This window comes from Peromyscus eremicus, chromosome 6 (assembly GCF_949786415.1).
Source record: "Peromyscus eremicus chromosome 6, PerEre_H2_v1, whole genome shotgun sequence".
In the NCBI taxonomy this organism is placed as follows: Eukaryota; Metazoa; Chordata; class Mammalia; order Rodentia; family Cricetidae; genus Peromyscus; species Peromyscus eremicus.
This window is the reverse complement of record NC_081421.1, coordinates 101000435-101020163: the sequence shown is the minus strand read 5'-3', so window position 1 is coordinate 101020163 and position 19729 is coordinate 101000435. Positions and strand designations below refer to the sequence as shown.

Here is a 19729-nt window from a genome sequence, read left to right as displayed (position 1 = left end):
GGAACCGTGTGCCAGCTGTCGGTTGTTTCCTTCATTGGTCCCCTCTCAAGTCTGTTTTAGCGTGAGTCGCTTATTCTTGAGTGCTTGTTTTAGTAGCATGTAGTTGTGCCTGTGTCTGAGTTCTACCCCTTTTTGTTAACAGAATCACGGTGCTGTAATTCCATAGGCCAAGGCAAAGGCATGGTGGCAGGAGCAGGTGAGAGCTCCCATCTTGATCTGCATGGGAATGGCATGCATACCCTCCAACAAGGCACACCACCTGATCCTTGCCGGTAGTTCACTGCTAGGGACCAAGCATTCAAACGTGAGCCTCAGGGGGCCAGCCGTTCTGTCTGCTTCGTCAGTTTGTGAAGGGCATTGGCACCAAAGGATGGGTGCAACATTAATAAGAGCTGTTAAAATGGCAAAGGCAGTGGGATTGTAGAGACTGCTAGACAAATGGAGATTATACACTTTTTTTTTTTTTTTTTTGGTTTTTCGAGACAGGGTTTCTCTGTGTAGCTTTGTGCCTTTCCTGGGACTCACTTGGTAGCCCAGGCTGGCCTCAAACTCACAGAAATCCGCCTGGCTCTGCCTCCCGAGTGCTGGGATTAAAGGCGTGCACCACCACCGCCCGGCTTAACAATTTTTTTTTTTTTTTTTTGGTTTTTCGAGACAGGGTTTCTCTGTGTAGCTTTGCGTCTTTTCCTGGATCTCACTCTGTAGACCAGGCTGGCCTTGAACTCACAGAGATCCACCTGGCTCTGCCTCCCGAGTGCTGGGATTAAAAGCGTGAGCCACCACCGCCTGGCGAGATTATACACTTTTAAAATTAGTTTATTTGAGGCATAATTCATATACCAGACTGACCTCAAACTCTGTACCCAAGGCTGGCCTTGAGTGCTGGGATTTTAGAGTGCACGACCATGCTCAGTGTAATTTCTCTTTTTATCTTACACAGTTTAGTCATTAAACATTCATTTCTGTATCTCACCCCTCTTGTTAGGTCCGGGTTTTTATTGAAATATTTTAGTTCAAAGTCAAATTGACCTCTCCTCCTGAACTGGAATACTGAGATTTACATGATAGGTTCATATTCCTGGTTCACATTCAATTATTAAAAACAAGCACTTTTTAATCACATTTTTAAAAGTTCAAATACTGGTCAGCTAGCCCAACCTGTTTCCTAGACAGAACTGTGCAACCAGAAAGGCCCTCTAATGAAATGGTGATGAGCAAGTACAGCCCTCTAGTGGTTTTGTTACACGCTGCACTGAAATTTGGTGACGTTTGGGCCTTGCTTTGAAGTTCTGCTGACAGAATTATAGTTTAATGTTGAAAAGTAATTGAGATACCCCTTTACCCTAGCAATGCATGTTCATACTAGGTTCTCATGTGACAATATAGACTATTTAGGATTATCCTGTACTTGATAAACTGAGTGGTTGACTAAATGAACTTACATGCATGTTAAATTGTGGGAGAATTAACTGAGGTGGCATAGAGCATGTCATATCCACGCTATGGAACACGTGGCTCTCATGCTTAGACTGGTATTTATGGGATGGTATTTTGGGGAAACAAGCCGCACCATGTGTGTTTCTGTGTTACATGCACAGAGACATGCTGGTTACACATAGTAGATCTCCTCATTTTTATTTGAAAGGAAGGTGGGAAAAAACCTTAACTTCTTAGGCTATATTTTCGTATGAATAGAAAAGAAAAGAAAGCATGAGGATTACACCAGGCAATATCGATCCTTTCATAGAGAGATTTGGAAGTAGGGAGTCAATAGTGTATTCAAATTTTTAGGAAAAGTAAACACGGGGACCTGAGGTGAAGGAACTCACCCAGTCCGTAGCAGTTCAATCTTGAGTACAGAAATGCAGTCCTTCACTGAATAGCTGGTGACGATGGGGGAGTGCTCAATGTCAGGCCAAATGACACTCAATCAGCTCCTGACGGCTTTTCTGAGTTGCATTTGTTTGTCTGAATAGAATTTGCTTGGTAATCTGCTTATAAATAAAAGACAGGAACTAAATTGCTTAAGATGTGTGGTGTTTGGGATTTCTCTTTAAGGAGCTTTCCCCTTGTTCTAGGAATTAAAATCTTTTCCTCTTCAGCCCAATTAAGTGTGTTAATGGAGGGCCTCTAATGAAAAAGCCTTTCTTTGAGGTCTAGAAGTGGAAATGATTTGTCCTGAAAGAACTTTCCTGACAGGCTGTGGAAGCTGCTCACCATCCCCCGAAGGCTGTTCCAAAGGTGGTCTGGACGCTCCGAAATGCTGAGCGACACTTCAGATTTAAACACTTCAGGCTCTAGGGATGAAGACAGTTCTGTCTTCTCCAAGACCGAACACAGCATCATTGCAGCTTACCTGATTGTGGCAGGTACGGGTGTTTATTCAGTTACCTGCTTCTGGAGTGGGAGAAAAGTGGAGGTGCTTGGTACAGGCGTGCAGTGTGGGCTAGCTGGTAACCAAGGGAGCCGTAAGAATCAGAAAATGGAAATGAAGGAATAAACGAAAGCATTGTTAACGCTGCCTCTTGACATGGAAGACTTTAATAAATGAGAGTAAAGGGTCGAGAAACGCTATAAAATGAAGTTTTAGAATAAAAATTGTCATATGTCTGGTTCTTACATTAAATGTAAACATGAGCTGAGTGTGCACCATGGTAGAGGCATGCTTTATATCATTTACCATTCTCATGCATAATTTGCGTAGTTTTCTTCTTGGTAGACTCTAACTCAGGATTGAAAGGTACTGGAGGCAAAGCTCAGGTTTGAAAAAGAAAGTACGGTGTGCAGATACAGTATGCAAATTCAGCTCCTCCAGCAGGCAGTCATGGGAAGCGGGAGCTGGAGGGGTGGGCTTTTAGTATCTTTGAAAGTGTGCACAAGACTTTCACCTACTTACTCTTGTGTTTTCTCATTTGTAAAATAATGATAATAAGGGATCTGTCATGATTGTTAGGAAGAGTATATTAAATGTCATCAAGGCACCTGAGGGGCATGGATAGATGTTGGGCATATATGCTCTTGATGGTACAGATATTAAATTAAGATAAAGGCTTATTTGTAGAGAAGAGCATGAGGGAAATGACAAATTCTGTCAGTGCCGTGGCTTTTATAATCAGCAACCACTTAATCTCAAACTGTAGGCAGTGGCAGGTTTTAGTAACTGTTACATTGGGTTCATTGTCTTTTGGATTGGCTTTTCTGAAAATTTCAATCATAATTCTAAAAACAGAGTGAGAGATATATAAAGTAGATATATTGTCTACTTTACAACTGTCTAGCTTTTACCTCACAGTTGACTTGGGCTCCAATTTCCTTTTAATTTTAGTGGTACAGTGATTAATTATTTGAATACTTCTGTGTGGTAAGAGGCAAAAAGTGGGCCCACATTTCCAGAATCACATGGAGACACTATAGACAAATTTTGGTTCAGCTAATTGTAGGTGACAGGGAAAATCCAAAATTTATCTGGTATTCTGGAGGCTGAAGCAGGAGAATTGCTGAGGATTTCAGAGTTGAGTGGGCTATGTAGTGAGACTACATACAGAGCGGAAAAATCTGCTCACAAGATCAGTACGTGAAGGAAATTTCCTAAGGAGATCTTGTAGCTGCTTTTGAGTTTTGTTTCCTGATTCATACAGACGAAGAGCTGAAGAGATTTTCCCAGCACATGCTTGTAAGTGGTACTCGGCTGTAACAGAGGCCTACTTGTTAGCACTCCCTTCTGTAACTCCATAGGTCGGTTTTATTAGGAAGCATCAGGGCAGGCGACCTTTGCTTAGGTCTTTGCAGAGGAACAGAAGGAAGCGCGTCTCACCTCTGCTTTGTTCTGTGTGTCAAGCATCTCTTGTTCTTCCCATCCCCTCGTTTTCCTCCTTCAACAAAAAAACCACTTGAGCTTCCAAATAAGAATGAACGGAGGAGAAAGGTGCATGCCCTTAAGTATCATTCCGTTTATTATTTTCACCATGTGCCTATGTAGATTCTTTTACTGTTGAGTTTATTGATTTTATATATGTATTTAATTAATTCTTTTGAACCAGGAACTTGCTCTATTGTCTGTACTAGCCCAGAACTATCTGTGTAGCTAAGGCTGGCCTTGTACTCAAGATCTTCCCGCTTCTGAACTATGCCTGGCCTAGTTGTACTAATCTGTTTTTACTTATGTGTCTGTGTGTGTCTTGATGAATGATTGCCACATGTATATCTACAGAGGCCAGAAAAGGTGTCAGGTCCTGTGGATCTGCAGTTACAGGTGGTTCTGCACTGTTCGACAGAGATGCTGGGAACAGGATTCAGGTCATCTGTCTAGATTAGCAGCAAGTGCTCTTAGCCACTAAGCCATCTCTACCACCCCCGAGATTCAATTTTTATTTTAATCTTTCATTTGGATTTGAGCTCCTGTACACTTTTACCATTTTCCATTGCTACAAATATTTTGTTAATTTAATATGCTTGAGCACTCTCTCTTCCATCACTTAAAGCTGAGAATTGAGAGTATGATAAGTGTATGGATTTGAAATAATTCGTCATGGGTGAATTGTAAAATTGCAGTGAAAGGTTGGCTGAAAAAGTTAACTGAGTACCAAACAATACTGGACCACATAACCTGTAAGGTTATAGTGAGTCACCAAAGGGTTAAATAGAGACAGTATCTGTTGCATTTCAGATGTGTGTTGTGATGGTAGCTGAGAGACCATTAGGCCACTGCAGTGACCTGAAGTTGGAGCAGTAGGGACTTAGGGGAGGCACAAAGAAGTAGACTCTCTCGAGAGCTGGAAGGTAGAATAGATGGTTTGATGTGGGGCCGGGAAAGAAGAGGGAGCATCGAGTATGACTTCTAATGGGGCTTAGGGTGGGGGATGCTACCGGTTGATGATGCAGTTCACCAAGATGAGAACATACCTGGGGAAGGACAGATAGGGGGTGATGCCCCCAAGTTCAGCTTCGCATATGGCCTTGAGTTCTACAACACCAATCTCAGATGCAATGAACCCACTCAAAATGCTGAACTGGGAAAGAAAGGCGTCTAGGACAGAGTTGAAAATATACATTCAATATGGTAGTGTTGAAGAAAGACTATCAGGTAGACCAAGAAGAGATAGAAGGGGAGCTACAGGAATGGGGGGGGGTGATTTCAAAAGGTGGGAGAGTAGGGCTACTTAGAATTTAGATTGATGGATCTGTACAGTCATTGGAAAGTACCTGCAACCCGGGAAATAATGTAGTGTGTAAGATAACTAGAGAGAATAGAGAAAAGGGGTCAATTATTTGTGTAGTACCAACATATTGGAGACTCCCCCAAAATGTAGTTACTTTCTTCTGACTATGTACTTGCTAGGCAGCAATTTATGTGCTGTATTTAACCCTTTTTGAATCCAAATTACAAGGTGTTTCTTTTCTTCGTCCCCACTGTAGTTCTCGTATGTTTGCTAAAAAGAGCCAAAGGACTGTCAAATTTGCTGTCATGGTGCTTGAAGGAATAATAGAAATTGGGCTGACTGGAGTTTTAGTGGTATTCCATTCATCAAAAACGTGCTGTGTGGCACATACTCAAGATAAAATTCATTAGGAGCCTGAGATGTAGAAGGTAGGACAGTGTAAAAGCTGAATGACTTAGCATCACTCCAGAATGAAATAATACAGGCAAGCACCCTCAGAACAGATGGAGAAGAATATAGAATCCCATGAAGAGGAGGCTGCTTCAGAGCTGCATTGGGCTTGGCCTGAACTTTAAAGGATGGCTAGCATTTACATATACAGAGGGAGAGCACAGTGTTTCAAGTGGGAAAAAGACGAAGTCAAGATTTGTCGCTTGATGTATTTGCAGACTGCTAGAACAGTGGGCTTATTCCATGCGTGTGGAAAGAGGATAACAACAGATTTGGGCCAAGAGCCTAGACAATGAGGTTAGGACACTGGACTTTTCATTCTTCAAGCACTGGGGGAACTGGGAGCTTCCAGTAGAGCTATTGCTTGTTATTTGATGGAGCAAGCGTACCAGCCATGTGGAGGACAGAGAACAGGGACATGGAAGATTGGAGTAAAAGGATGCTTACAAAGTTTGATGGGAGCACCAGGATAGAATGGAAGTTCTGACTTAGCTGATCCTTCCATGTGTTGGTGTTTGGGATTACTCCCACTAGTGTGGACAGTAACTGGGGATTGCTCATCAAGTAGTTCTTTTTCCAGGGAAACACAATTCTCTTCTGTTTGTTGTGTAACCTTCTAGAAAGAAGTCCAGTAATGGTTCTAGCTTCTCCATTGAAATTGATTTACAGCAGCCTCTACCACTTGGACCTGAGATGGCCTACATCTGGCTCATGAAAAACATATGCATCCTTTCAGCATGTAGGGAATGTTGATGTGGCTAACATTTGCTCCCAGTGTGCTCAATACTAGTTCTTATTATCAGTGGCCACGCTAGCATGCTGGTTAATAACATTAGTCCTCAAGCTAAGAAGCTGTCTGGGCCTGTCCAACGGTGAGACGCTGAAAATGCTGAGTGTCTTGATTCCAAGACTGAGGATCGCACAGCTATGATGTCATCAGACGTGATGTTCCAATAAACCAGAAATCTGTCTCGGCCTATTGTCTGGATGGTCGAATATTGCAGTATGCATTCTAAGAGTATTGGGGGGGGCATGCGTGTGTGCACAAACTCATGCATTGAATGAAGAATTTCAATTTTGACAAGTTGAATTTTAAGAAATATTGGGGGAGTCACATGATCTTACTATGCTTAATGTGCCTAATGATAATGAACCAAATTAAAAAATATACATGTGACAGAAATGCTGTTAGGATGGAATACTGATTGAGGCTTGAGAAAGGAAACTAAGCAGAAAGAAGAGGAATTTAGTAGTCTGCCACAGGAGAGAGTAGCTGGTCATTCCTGTGTCCTAAAAATCCCAACATGTTGGAGTCATGAAAGCTACAGGAGTATTTAGAGACAGATGGTCAATGGTGATGACATTTGAGCCAGTCTTCAGTGCTGGCTTCCACAATCAACAGATTCTTTGTGTTTTCATTTCATTTCTGTTTTACAGAAGATGTTACAGTTTTTTTTTTTTTTTTTTTTTTTTTTGGTTTTTCAAGACAGGGTTTCTCTGTGTAGCTTTGCGCCTTTCCTGGAACTCGCTTTGGAGACCAGGCTGGCCTCGAACTCACTGAGATCCGCCTGCCTCTGCCTCCCAAGTGCTGGGACTAAAGGCGTGCGCCACCACCGCCCGGCAAGATGTTACAGTTTTAAGAAGAGCAGGACCTCTTCAAACCGGAGGACTAAACTGGATTGCTATCTTTTTTGAAGTGACTTCAGTATTTAATTTTTATTCTATTCTAAATATTAATGTTAAACAAAATGCATGATCCTTTTGTGTGTATCCTTAGGTATAATAAGCATTCTCAGCAACATAATAGTTCTGGGCATCTTCATTAAGTACAAGGAACTGCGGACACCCACGAATGCAGTGATTATTAACCTGGCTTTCACTGATATAGGGGTCAGTAGCATTGGCTATCCCATGTCTGCTGCTTCAGATCTGCATGGAAGTTGGAAATTCGGATATACAGGCTGTCAGGTATTGGAGCTCTTTGGAATGAAAATGAAATGAAGTAAAGAAAACAGATGCAAATTTAAATGTCTTTTAAAAAATCCCAAGAACTAGGGCTGGGAAGTTGGATCATGGGTAAAGTGCTTGCTGTGGGAGCAAGATGACCTGAGTTAGGATCCAACACCCATGGAAAGGCCAAGCGTGGCAGCACACACCTTTAATTCCAGCTGGAGGGAAGTAGAGGCAGGCAGGTGGCTGGATCCAAGGGGCTTCGAGGCAAGCAAGTTTAGCCAAACACCCCATTCAGGGAGAGACCCTAAAAAATAAAATAAAATAAAACTAAAAAGTGGAGAGCAAGAGAGAAGACACCCATGTCAACCCCTGGCCTCCAAATGCTCACATGTGTGTGTGTACCTCACACATGTTTACATGCACATATACATCACACATACAAAACAACAAAAATCTAGTAATTTAAAACAAGATACTGTAAAATAATAGATTCATTGCTTTTGTGGAAATAGCTTCAGTAATGACTGAGGATACATTTAGTTTTTAATATTTTATATTTGTGTGTAGAGTCTTTGGCCTGCATGTATGTATGTCTTGTACCACATGCATGCACTCTGTTTTGTCAACATACGTCTTTATTTCCCTGTGACTAAGCATTTGTTCCTGAATTTTTCTTTTATAAACAGGGCTTCAGTAAACACTCTACATGGAAGATACATTAAAAAGACAACAACCATGTAAATGAATGATTGTCTCAGATGTGGGTTCTGTTAGGAGGTGCAGAAATACTCCACCAGTTTGGGTTGGCAGTTAACACAAGCACTCTGTGCTACCCATTTCTCTGAAAGCTCAGTAGGTACCCTGCTCTGTCTTGCACCATGGCCTCCTTTCAGGAAGAGACAATGTTTGTTTCTACTCCTTATCAGTGTAATCACCAAACCCCGTGCATAGTCATATTAACACCCCTTTCCACTTTTGGAGATTTCTGCTTTTCTCACTGTCCCTGTCTTATCCCTTCACTGTTTCTTTATTCACCCTTTCAAACACCACCACTTAAGGCTGGAGCTATAGTTCAGTGGTTGCTGCCCTTACAGAGGACCTAAGCTGAGTTCCCAGCACCCACATAGTGGCTCACAGCCACCCCTAATTCCAGTTCTAGGGGATCCAGCATCACACATATACATGGTGTACTTATGTGCATGCAGGCAAAACATTCATACACATAAAATAAGAATAAATAGGTGTTTTTTTTTCTTTTTTCAAGACAAGATTTCTCTGTATAGCCCTGGCTGTCCTGGAACTCACTCTGTAGACCAGGCTGGCCTCAAACTCAGAGGGCTGCTGGCCTCTGTCTCCCCAGTGCTGGTATTGAAGGTGTGTGCCACAATGCCCAGCTTAATTCTTTATTCTTTTAATTGAAAATGCTAGCAAGCAAAACTGAAGGCAATATCAAATCTAAGATCAGGTTTAACATTTCTGTTTTAAAAAGAAAGTTACTTTTTAAATTAACACACAGAGAAGAACACCACACAGCTGATTTGAGGAGGCCACTCAACACTGCCCAGTTTCAAACTCTGCTGCTCAGTGAACTTCTGTACAGTCAGAATGGCCTTTCTGAGGCGATAGAACTTTGCTTATGGTTTTATACTTTTACTATCAATTACATTAATTTTTTATGGTTCTTACTACTTTAATACTCAGAAAGTTGAATTTACATATCTACCCTGAAAAAAGAAAAAACATATAATAGATTTAAAAATAGAAAGCCAATTCGCTTTATATCCTTTTTTTAAAAATAACAGCTCTATGCTTTTGTTTATATCTGTTCTTCCTCATCACCTAATATTACTGTCTCTTGGTCTACTTTCCAACTTACATACTGAGCCTACATTTAACCTGTTTATATTTATATTACATATATACCTTACAGGCTAGGATCCACATATGAGGGAGAACACACAATTTTTATTCTGAGCTTCATCCAATAATATTACACTTACCAGGTTCACCCATTTTTCCCAAAAGTTTCATTTTTCTTTACAGATGAATAATACTCCATTTTGTATATGTGTCAGATTTTCATTATCCAGTCATCTGTTGATGGACATTGAGTTTGGTTCCACTTCCATGCTATCATAAAATATGATAGCAATAAATATGGATTTGCATAATAGAATATCTTCAAAAATTTTAGATGTATATATTTGTCTTTGTGTGTGTGTGTGTATGAGTGTTTTATCTGCGTGTATGTTCCATTGTATGTATGTATACTATGTGTGTGCCTGATGCCTGCAGAGGTCAGAGGACAATATCTGATCCCTCTCAGACTGAAGTTAGTTGAGAGCTGCCATGTTGTTGCTGGGGTCCTTTGCAAGAGCAGCAAAATTCTCTTAACTGATGAGTCCCTTCTTTCCAGCCCATAATAGAATATCTTTTATTTATTTGACAATTTTATATATGTAAACAATGTATCTCAATAATATCCACCCCAAACCCTCCACCACCTGTTACTCCTCCAGGCATTACCAGCACATCCCTCTGCCCCCTTCATGTCCTCTCTTCCCCCTCCCCCTCTCTCTCACTCTCACACATACTCTGTAACCCAGTGAATGAAATTAGTGTTGCCTGTTGAGTTTTAGAAGATCCTGTTGGCTTGATCTTGTACAGGTCACCATAACTGCTATACATCATGGGTGTAATGGCCACGCCATATCCAGAGGGCAGCACTGCATAGCGTTCTTTCTGCCCCTTCTTTTGTGATGTTCCCTGAGCCTTCTGTTGGGGAGGGACTGATAAAGATGTCCATTTCAGGCTGAGTACCCAATTATTCTCAGCAACTTGTTCTCAGCGCTGACCAGCTAAGAGCCTCTGCACTAACTGCTGACTACTGCAGAGAGAAGCGTCTCTGGCCAGGGGCAGAGGGTAACACATGCCTGTGTGTCTAAGCATGTTTAGAAGTCAGTTAGCAGCTCACCCGTTTAGGAAGACAACAGCGGTAGGTTCCTCCTTTTTTTTTTTTTTACCATATTTATGGTGTCATGCGTGAATTCCCTCCTGTGGAGCAGGCCTCAAATTCTACCCAAAAGTGCTTGGTTACCCCCGTAACCTTTGTTCCACAGTTCCAACATATGAACATTTAATATGTTTGAAATGTATTCTAACAATGAGACAAAACTACAAGTGATTAGTGCTGGAAAGATGGCTCAGCCAGTACAAATGCTTGCTATGCAGGCCTGACAACCTGAGTTCATTCTCTGTAACCCACGGTGTTAGGAGACAACCATCTCCCAGAAATTGTCCTCTGACCTTCACACACGTGCCATGGCAGGTACATGTACACACATACATACACCGTATATACACAGTAAAAAATGTAAATGTTTCATGGGAGGGCATTGGCATGGCAGACTGTTAACCATTTGTTTTTCAGGTTTATGCTGGATTGAATATCTTTTTTGGAATGGTGAGCATTGGCTTGCTCACAGTTGTAGCTGTGGACCGGTACCTGACCATCTGCTGTCCTGATGTAGGTAATAGCACGTTTCCTGTCCTTCTCAATGAAGTCATTTATGATATAACAGTCACTCAACATGTATTCATTTTAAGGTACAAGCATAATGGTTTGTAATCAGGCTTCAGTCTTATTTCTCTAGAAACCCTTGTTCAAAAGTTTTGATGGCTCCCTACAATACTTAAAATACAATCTAGGTTCCATTAGGTGTCCTGCAAGGCTCTGCAGGATTGGCCCTGGTTACCTTTCATCCAGGGTCACTCTCACTTTTGAATACTGGCCAGGCACTTTCACCCTCTGGGACTTTGTATGTCTTGTTTTCCTTGGCCTGGAAAGCTATTATTGTTCCTGCTTACGCTCTACACTTTTATCATTGAGATTTTAGGTTGTCATTTTTGTCACAATGTGAAACCCCGTCGGCAGGCTTTGTGTGCTCTAAGGTACTCTGTAGAGAATGTGCTTGAGTCATCAGCGGAGCCAAAGTGAGTCCTGTCATTGTGAACAACACTAATGCTTCCGTGTGCTTCCCAACAGGAGGAAGAATGACCACCAACACTTACCTCAGCATGATCCTGGGCGCCTGGATCAACGGCCTCTTCTGGGCTTTGATGCCCATCGTGGGGTGGGCTAGTTATGCTCCAGATCCTACTGGGGCCACCTGTACCATAAACTGGCGGAAAAACGATGCGTAAGGATGGGCTTCCACTTTATAGTCAGATGCTCCTGAGGTAGACATCTCTCCCCCTTCTGTCCATGAGTGTCCTTGGAAAGACTGTGAGAAAGGCATCCTTGGTAGTGATGGTGTGATACAAATGGAGACACACAAAAGAGCGGATTATGCTTGCTTGCAAGTCAAGGTTGCCTGGCTCCCTTTGTCCCTTTCCTTAGTCCTTTGCTCTTTCCTCTGTCCTCTGCTCAGGCCGCGTGGGGACACCCTCCCACTCTTTACTCATCTCAGAGTTGGGTCACCCGTGGGAAGAGGGTTAGTGAAGCCAGAGAGCAGGCAGCTCTAACCCAAACCAAGGCCACCTCTGTGTTCTCTTTTCCAGATGGTCTGGGGTCCAAGAGTATGCTAAGGGTCCCTGCAAGGATTTGCCCTGACTTAATGACACTTCTCTAGGTTTTCCATGGAAATCAGGATCATTTCGTTCACTAAGGGAAATGAAAGATGACTCAAAAACAAAATCTTCTAAAAATGTTTCTGTAAAGGGTCAAACTTCAGGCAACACTTCAGCTCTGCCATCATACTGTGAAAGTAGCCATCAACAGTATATAAATGAATGTACATGACTGTGTTTCAATAAAACTTTATTTACAAAGATAGTTAGCTGGCACGAACTAACCCACAGGTTTAATGGTCTAAGTGAACTATGAAATATAAGTCAAACATACTTCCTAAGCTTTTTACCAATAAAATGACAGCTGCTATTATTTCTAGCAATTATACGCTGTTCCCCTTTCCTTGGTTTAGGGTATTAAATGAATGGTCATGATCATTGTTTCTTATTTCCAGATCTTTTGTGTCTTACACCATGATGGTTATTGTGGTGAATTTCATTGTGCCCTTGATGGTGATGTTTTACTGTTATTACCATGTCACTCAGTCCATGAGACTTTACGCTGCCCGGAACTGCACTGCATACCTCAACAGAGACTGGGCCGACCAGGCAGATGTCACAAAGGTAAGAAGTCAAAATCCTTGAATTGTTGTTGGTAGCAAAGCTTTAAATATACATCGCTGGAAAGTCCCAGGACCTCCCCGCACCCCTACCCCCACCCCCCGGCTCCTTTCTTTTCCCCCTATTTTCACTGCCCTGCTCTTTCTGCTGGTGTTTGTCCCCATATGGTTGAATACTATGCCTATCTGTTCCTTGGATGTCTCTGTGTGCTCCGACCCCTGGACTTCCTCCTGTAGACCGAGGATTCCTGTGTCAAGGTCCTAGTCCTGGCCCCCCAACCCCCCACCTCGACACACCTTTCTCTCTCAACCTGAGGTATGGTAGCAGTATTTGGTTAGATAATATAGCTTTCTGTCTCCTTTTGGTATGTGCAAACACACCAGACACAAGGTTCACATTGCCTTCCCCTTGGAGCTGATCCTTCCTATACCCTGGGGTGCATTGATCTGCCCTGGTCAGGCCGCTCTGTCAGCAGAGACTTTCCCTTCATATACACACGGTGCAAAGGGCTCCTCTCCACATAGTTTGTACTGTATGTAAAACATGCCGCCACATGGCTACTGATAGAACTCACCGAGCTTAACATAGGACTGTGTTTCCACATGGAGTTTAGAAAGTTTGTTTGGTTGGGATTAGTAAATAATAATGGGGGTGGGCAGTTGTCAGTGAAACTCCAAGTGGGTTGGAGAGGGTTGGCATGCATGTTCGCTTGAAGCCAGCCTTGTGTGCTCCCCCAGCACACCAAATGAAAGGGTGTTCCCTGCAGGGGTGTCACAGCCTTAGCAGCAACGTCACATGTGGATCAGCACAGTCACTTGCGATTGTTATCGTAGATGAGCTCAGGAGCCAAAACAAAGAACACTGAGGGCAGAGCCCCAGCCTCTTCCATGTCGCCAACAAAATTCTAGCCTAAATCCTCATGCTACTGCAGATGTCGTAGTCATGTGAGCATTTTAGATGCTAGGCTTGGTGGTTATCTCTTTCTGTAGATGTCTGTGATAATGATACTGATGTTTCTGCTGGCATGGTCCCCTTACTCCATCGTGTGCTTATGGGCTTGTTTTGGAGACCCCAGAAAGATTCCTCCTGCAATGGCCATCATAGCTCCGCTGTTTGCAAAATCCTCTACGTTCTACAACCCCTGTATTTATGTTGCCGCGAATAAGAAGTAAGTAGTGTTTATTGTGTGTCTGAATAAAATGATAACACAGAAAGAATGTTGAAGGCAGTGGCTAGTGTTCTAAGACTTTCAGAGGTGACAGAAAACTTTGACAGATGTCATAGTTAGGATTTCTAATGCTGTGATAAAACACCATGGTCAAAAGCAGCTTGTGGAGGAAAGGGTTTCTTTCAGCTTACAGTTCTACATCACAGTCCATCACTGAAGGAAGTCAGGGAAGGAACTCGGGCCAGAAACCTGGAGGCGGAAACTGATGCAGAGGCCATGCAGTAGTGCTGCTTACAAGCTTGCTCAGCCTGTTTTCTTAGAGCACGCAGGACCACCTGCTCAGGATGACACTGCCCACAGTGAGCTGGCCCTCCCACATCAGTAGTCAATCAAGAAAATGCACCGTAGGCTTGTCCGCAGGTCCGTCTGATGGGGGCGTTCTCTGTTTCCAAATGACTCTAGACTGTGTCAACTTGACATTAAACCAGCCAGGACAACAACCTAGTTTAAGGTTATTTGGCTTATAAAACTGCTGAAAACAGCCAAGACCTTATATATTTAGAGCTCTACTCTTGTGACAGACTCTTTCCACATGGTGGCAGAAATATCCTTGGGCAACCCAGACCCAAACTCTACCCGCTCAGCATCCAAAGACAGCCTTCATCTCAAATGACCACATAGCAGAAAAGTTCCTGGCTGGTCACTGGTAAACTGGGTTTGGATGGTTGTCCCACCAAGGTATATTTCCAAAGAAAAGAGTAAACAGGCAGCAAGCCCAGACAAGACTCTGGGCTCTCAGTGGGTAGTTAGTTGTGTACTCACCAGGAGCAGTCAATCACAGAGTATAATAGAGAAGCTCTCGTCCCTTCACTGAACTCCTGGGTCAAGTTTAGATTATTTCATTTTCTGTTACTGTTGGATAATGAACCAATTGTGCTGAATCCTGCTGAATCACAGACTGCTGCTGCTGTGTCTGTTTAAATGTGTATGCTAATGCGTAGATCTGAGAGAACAGCTTTAGTGAAGTTACGTGAAGAACACACAAACTTGCAGATGAGGCAGAGCACACAAGGAGACCAAAGGGCATATTTTGAGGTCAGAATCTGCTGGAAGTTCTGTAGCTTGAGTTTTCCTGCCTGGCCCACAGTCAGGACAAATCTCTCTCACCTGCCAGTCCCACAGCTGCTCAGACCCGACCAAGTAAACACAGAGACTTATATTGGTTACAAACTGTATGGCCGTGGCAGGCTTCTTGCTAACTGTTCTTACAGTTTAAATTAATTCATTTCCATAAATCTATCCCTTGCCACATGGCTCGTGGCTTACCAGGATCTTCACATGCAGCTTGTCATGGTGGCGGCTGGCAGTGTCTCTCTGACTCAGCCTTCCACTTCCCAGCTTTATTCTCCTCCTTGCCCCGCCTATACTTCCTGCCTAGCCAACGGCCAATCAGTGTTTTATTGATTAATCAGCAACACATTTGCCATACATCCCACAGCAAAGTTCTCTGGGATAGACCAGCCATCCTCAAGCCTCCTCAAATCGAACTGGCCTTTGCACAGAGGACCAGATCTGTGAAAAATGAACTTATTGCACTTGGCAGTTGAGGTGTCATCTTAAATGTACATAGATGTTGAGTTTATCAGATATCCTCCAGGTTTGTCATCGGTGGTACAAAATTGGTCTTAACTATGCCATCTGTCTGTATATTTATAAAGGTTCTCAATTGGAGATGTTGGTTGGGTGCAGCGACTTCTTTAGAGATGCCCATCAACACTAGTGGCTCTTTAGACAAACTGCAAATGCCTTCAACGTTTCATGTCATCATAGAATAACATATTTTTTTTTGTTTGCTTATGGCAGGTTTCGGAAGGCCATGTTTGCCATGTTTAAATGCCAGCCTCACCAAGCAATGCCTGAGACAAGTTCTGTACCAATGGATATGCCTCAAGCCCATTGACTCCTGGAAGAATCTGAGATTTGAGAAAAAAATATACCACCAAACATTTTATTTGTTTTTTTTTTTTTTTTGGCAATCCATTAATTTTGTTTTAAATATGAACCCATTTAGATGGAGTGCAGACAGAGACTGCTGCCGTTGGACTGCAGGTTCCTCCCAGGCAGCCAGCCCAGCTCTGTCTGTGCAGTAGGTGCTGAAGAGCCACTGTGTCCTCGAGGATAAATGAGTCTTCAGATCCCCTTTGGTGAACCCAGGCACACATTACAGTGTATTGAGGACCTGTAAATGGACTGAGTTTTCCATTAGACAAGAAACAGCCTCTAGAATATTGGAATATTTTAGTCTTAGGAAAAGTTAATAATAAGTTAATCAAGATTATAATTAATTGCTGAAGTGAGTTGTTTGATATTTCCAGCTATAAAGATATTTTTAGGATCTCAAACATTTGAATTTAGAATCAATTATTAATTCATATTACTTAAACAAAAATATTCAAGCGTTAAGCACAACTGCTTTCTATCATGCCAGTCCATTGCACGTATACATTTTATCACAGTATAACATCTGTGTATTTTGTTGTTATTTTTTATTTTTTGATTTTACAAGACAAGGTTTCTCAGTGTAACAGCCCTGGCAGTCCTGGAACTCACTTGGTAGACCAAGCTGGCCTCGAACTTACAGAGATCCGCCTGCCTCTGGCTTCTGAGTGCTGGAATCAAAGGCGTGTGCCACCACCCGGCTCAGTCTGTCATTTTTAATGCCTGTGACTATTAAACATAGCACAATATACCATTATTGAAAAAGTAGACAACAAAACTGTTTCAATTTTTTACTTAGCTTTCTTTTGAGACAAGGTCTCCTATGTAGCCCAGCCTGGCCTCAAACTTGCAGTGATCGGCATCTCAGTGTCTGGGATTACAAATGTGTACAACCATGCCTGCCTCAATTGTTTTTGCTTTAATAGATCCAACATTGGGGACATGTTAATACAAATATACTTGTAGGGGTGGGTATCAATTTATTCTATCTGAGTCTTATCCAGGCTAAGGTTATTGGATAGAAATGTAAAAGAATTTATTGTTACTAGCTATCTCTAGATGGTAGGTCTGCATCGTATTGGCCATGTATACTCTTTCACTTCATATTCCTCAAAAAATAATGCTCTATAATATTTCAGTTATGAGTTATATACTGTAGTAGGAATTCATCTTATTTCACATCTCTTTAAGTGCTTGTTAGACTATATATATTTATGTATTGCCCCCCCCCCCCCCCCCCCCCCGTAAATTGCCTCCTTAACCCCTTTGTCAGCATATTAAAATCCTGCCCACTGGTTTATGAGACCATTCTCTGTGTAAACAATGGTAAATTGCTAGAACTTCCTAGTTTGGCTTTCTATCTTCTGCCTTTGCCCACGGCAATCATACATTAACTCCATAGCCAGCTTTTAAAAAATTCATTCCAGTCCTTCAAATCTTTCAAACCTGCTGTATTAGTGACTTTTCTTGTTGCTGTGGTAAGGGAGGCAGGGTTGGAGGGAACTGAGTTCAGCATGCGGAGCAGCCGAGGTAGCTGGTCACATGGTAACGACAGACAGAAAGCAGAATGACATCAAATCTGGTGTTCACTTGCTGTCTCCTTTTTAGTCCAGGACCCCAGCTCGTGGGGTTGTGGTGCCCACAGTTAGAGGGACTCTTTCCACCCCAGTTCTCCCAATCTAGAAAGTCCCTCAGACATGCCCAGAGATTTGTCTTCTAGATGCTTCCACATCCTGTCAAGTTTATCACCACAACTATGAAGGAAGACTGGTTCCCTTAGCTTCAAGGCCAAAGCCTTCCTCAGCCTGGCCCCAGAGAGACTTCCCTCCTCAGCCTGGCCCCAGAGAGACTTCCCTCCTCAGCCTGGCCCCAGAGAGACTTCCCTCCTCAGCCTGGCCCCAGAGAGACTTCCCTCCTCAGCCTGGCCCCAGAGAGACTTCCTTCCTCAGCACAGACCCAGAGAGACTTCCCTCCTCAGCCTGGCCCCAGAGAGACTTCCTTCCTCAGCCTGGCCCCAGAGAGACTTCCCTCCTCAGCCTGGCCCCAGAGAGACTTCCCTCCTCAGCCTGGCCCCAGAGAGACTTCCCTCCTCAGCACAGACCCAGAGAGACTTCCTTCCTCAGCACAGACCCAGAGAGACTTCCCTCCTCAGCACAGACCCAGAGAGACTTTTCAGCTTTTTATAATTCTCCTGTGGCAACATTAAAATGTTCTGTGTTCCCGGAGGGCCCTGAGTGCATTGTGCCAGGAGCTGGTGGCCCATTCAGCCCCTCAGTTGAGCTGCTTACAGAGACATGTGAGGGTCGTGGGAGCAGTGTGGTGGCAGAGACAGTTTTGACGCGGTATCTAGAGACCCGATGGTGGGTTCTAGTTTGCAAAGCTGTGAGTTCACTTCTAACAAGTAAAGGGTAACTTCACTTTACTGTAAGGACTTGAGTGGTGCTCTACTGTTTTAACCCTGTATCAATCAGCTAACTTAGACAATAAGACTGACTACAAGTGTGGAATCTGGCTCCCTATAGTCACTGGGCTCACTGGCTTGACGCTCTGCCTCTAAACAGCTTTTCCATACTCAACTGGCCTGCTTCTCTAGGTCAGAACGTCCATAAACCCGACAATGCAAAGACCAGTTTGGTCACATAGTAAGCAGAGTTCTGCCACCAACCTATGTCCTTCCTCTTGTGCCCAGTAACTCAGAGTTACCACCCATCAAAACCCAGACCTACCACCCACCACTGTGTCCTGAGCACTAGGAAACCTTGGGATTATTCTTAAATCCGGTCTTCTTCATCCCCACACTCGATCAAGCGACTCCCCCACCTCTGTGTTTCTCCAAACTCTATAATCCACACTCTCACCAGCACACCAAGGTTACAGCCTCATGGCTGTTCACTCGGACCATAGCCAGGGATGCCTCCTTAAAGCCTCCAACTCCCCTCTTGCCTGCTCTAAACTAGTGGCTCTCAATCTGTGGGTTGTGACCCCTTGGGGACAGGGGTGTCGAGCAACCCTTTCACAGGGGTCCCATATCAGATATCCTGAATACCAGATATTTACATTGCAATTCATAATAATAGCAAAATGGCAGTTAGGAAGTAGCAAGGAAAACAGTTTTATGGTTTGGGGTCACCATGGCATGAAGAACTGTATTAAAGGGTCACAGCGTTAGGAAGGGTGAGAACCGCTGCTCTGAACCCTTCCACACTGCTACCAAGAAATCCCCTGTAATCTGTTGACCTGATGAGCCACTCACGGCTTAACCTTTATGCTTTTGCTGCCTGGAAGCTAAGTGTGGCTCTTTAACAGGGCATCTAAGGCCCCTCCTCTGTAGCCTCAGCCGCTTAGCCCCGAGCAACAGAAAACGCTTGTGTTTCTCTGAGGTTTTCTTGAAGCTTTATACACACACACAGCACACTCTTTCCTGCTTCCCTCTGCTTGTGTGGGAGCTCAGGGGCCACCCAACAGGAAAGCTTTGCCTGATTACACAGGCTGAACATGTTCTCTTGCTTCCTCGTTGACCTGTGTCTCTATCCCTCGAGTTCCTTCTGTAGTGCTTAGTGACCATGTGTTGCTTATCTTGGTACCTTTAGTACTTGGTTTGGAGGTTGGCAAGTACTCAGTAAATATTTGGTGAACAGGTGAATTGTGCAGTCTCAACAGCTGCAATATGATTTTTTTAAGATTAAGCAATTTTTTCCAGACTCTATTGCTTATATATGATTTCTATTAGTGTTTGATAACATTTCATGTAATAGTCTTATTTTTACAGAATTAAATCTCTCTTTTTTTTTTCTTACAAACTGTATGGCCA

The 19729-nt window shown here is 43.2% G+C and overlaps 1 protein-coding gene across 2 annotated transcripts; it reads left to right on the top strand.

Annotated features, from left to right (window-relative positions):
- The first annotated feature begins 2260 nt into the window (after positions 1–2260).
- Rrh (retinal pigment epithelium-derived rhodopsin homolog) lies at positions 2261–15880 on the top strand. 2 transcript variants are annotated; one of them, XM_059265009.1, is made up of 7 exons: positions 2261–2369; positions 7387–7577; positions 10993–11092; positions 11608–11761; positions 12587–12755; positions 13742–13920; positions 15784–15880. In XM_059265009.1, the coding sequence occupies exons 1-7, from the start codon at positions 2261–2263 to the stop codon at positions 15878–15880; spliced, it is 999 nt and encodes a 332-aa protein (XP_059120992.1). The 2 variants fall into 2 exon arrangements, with proteins under 2 accessions (XP_059120992.1, XP_059120994.1); XM_059265011.1 differs by lacking the exons at positions 7387–7577; positions 10993–11092.
- Positions 15881–19729: the final 3849 nt, after the last annotated feature.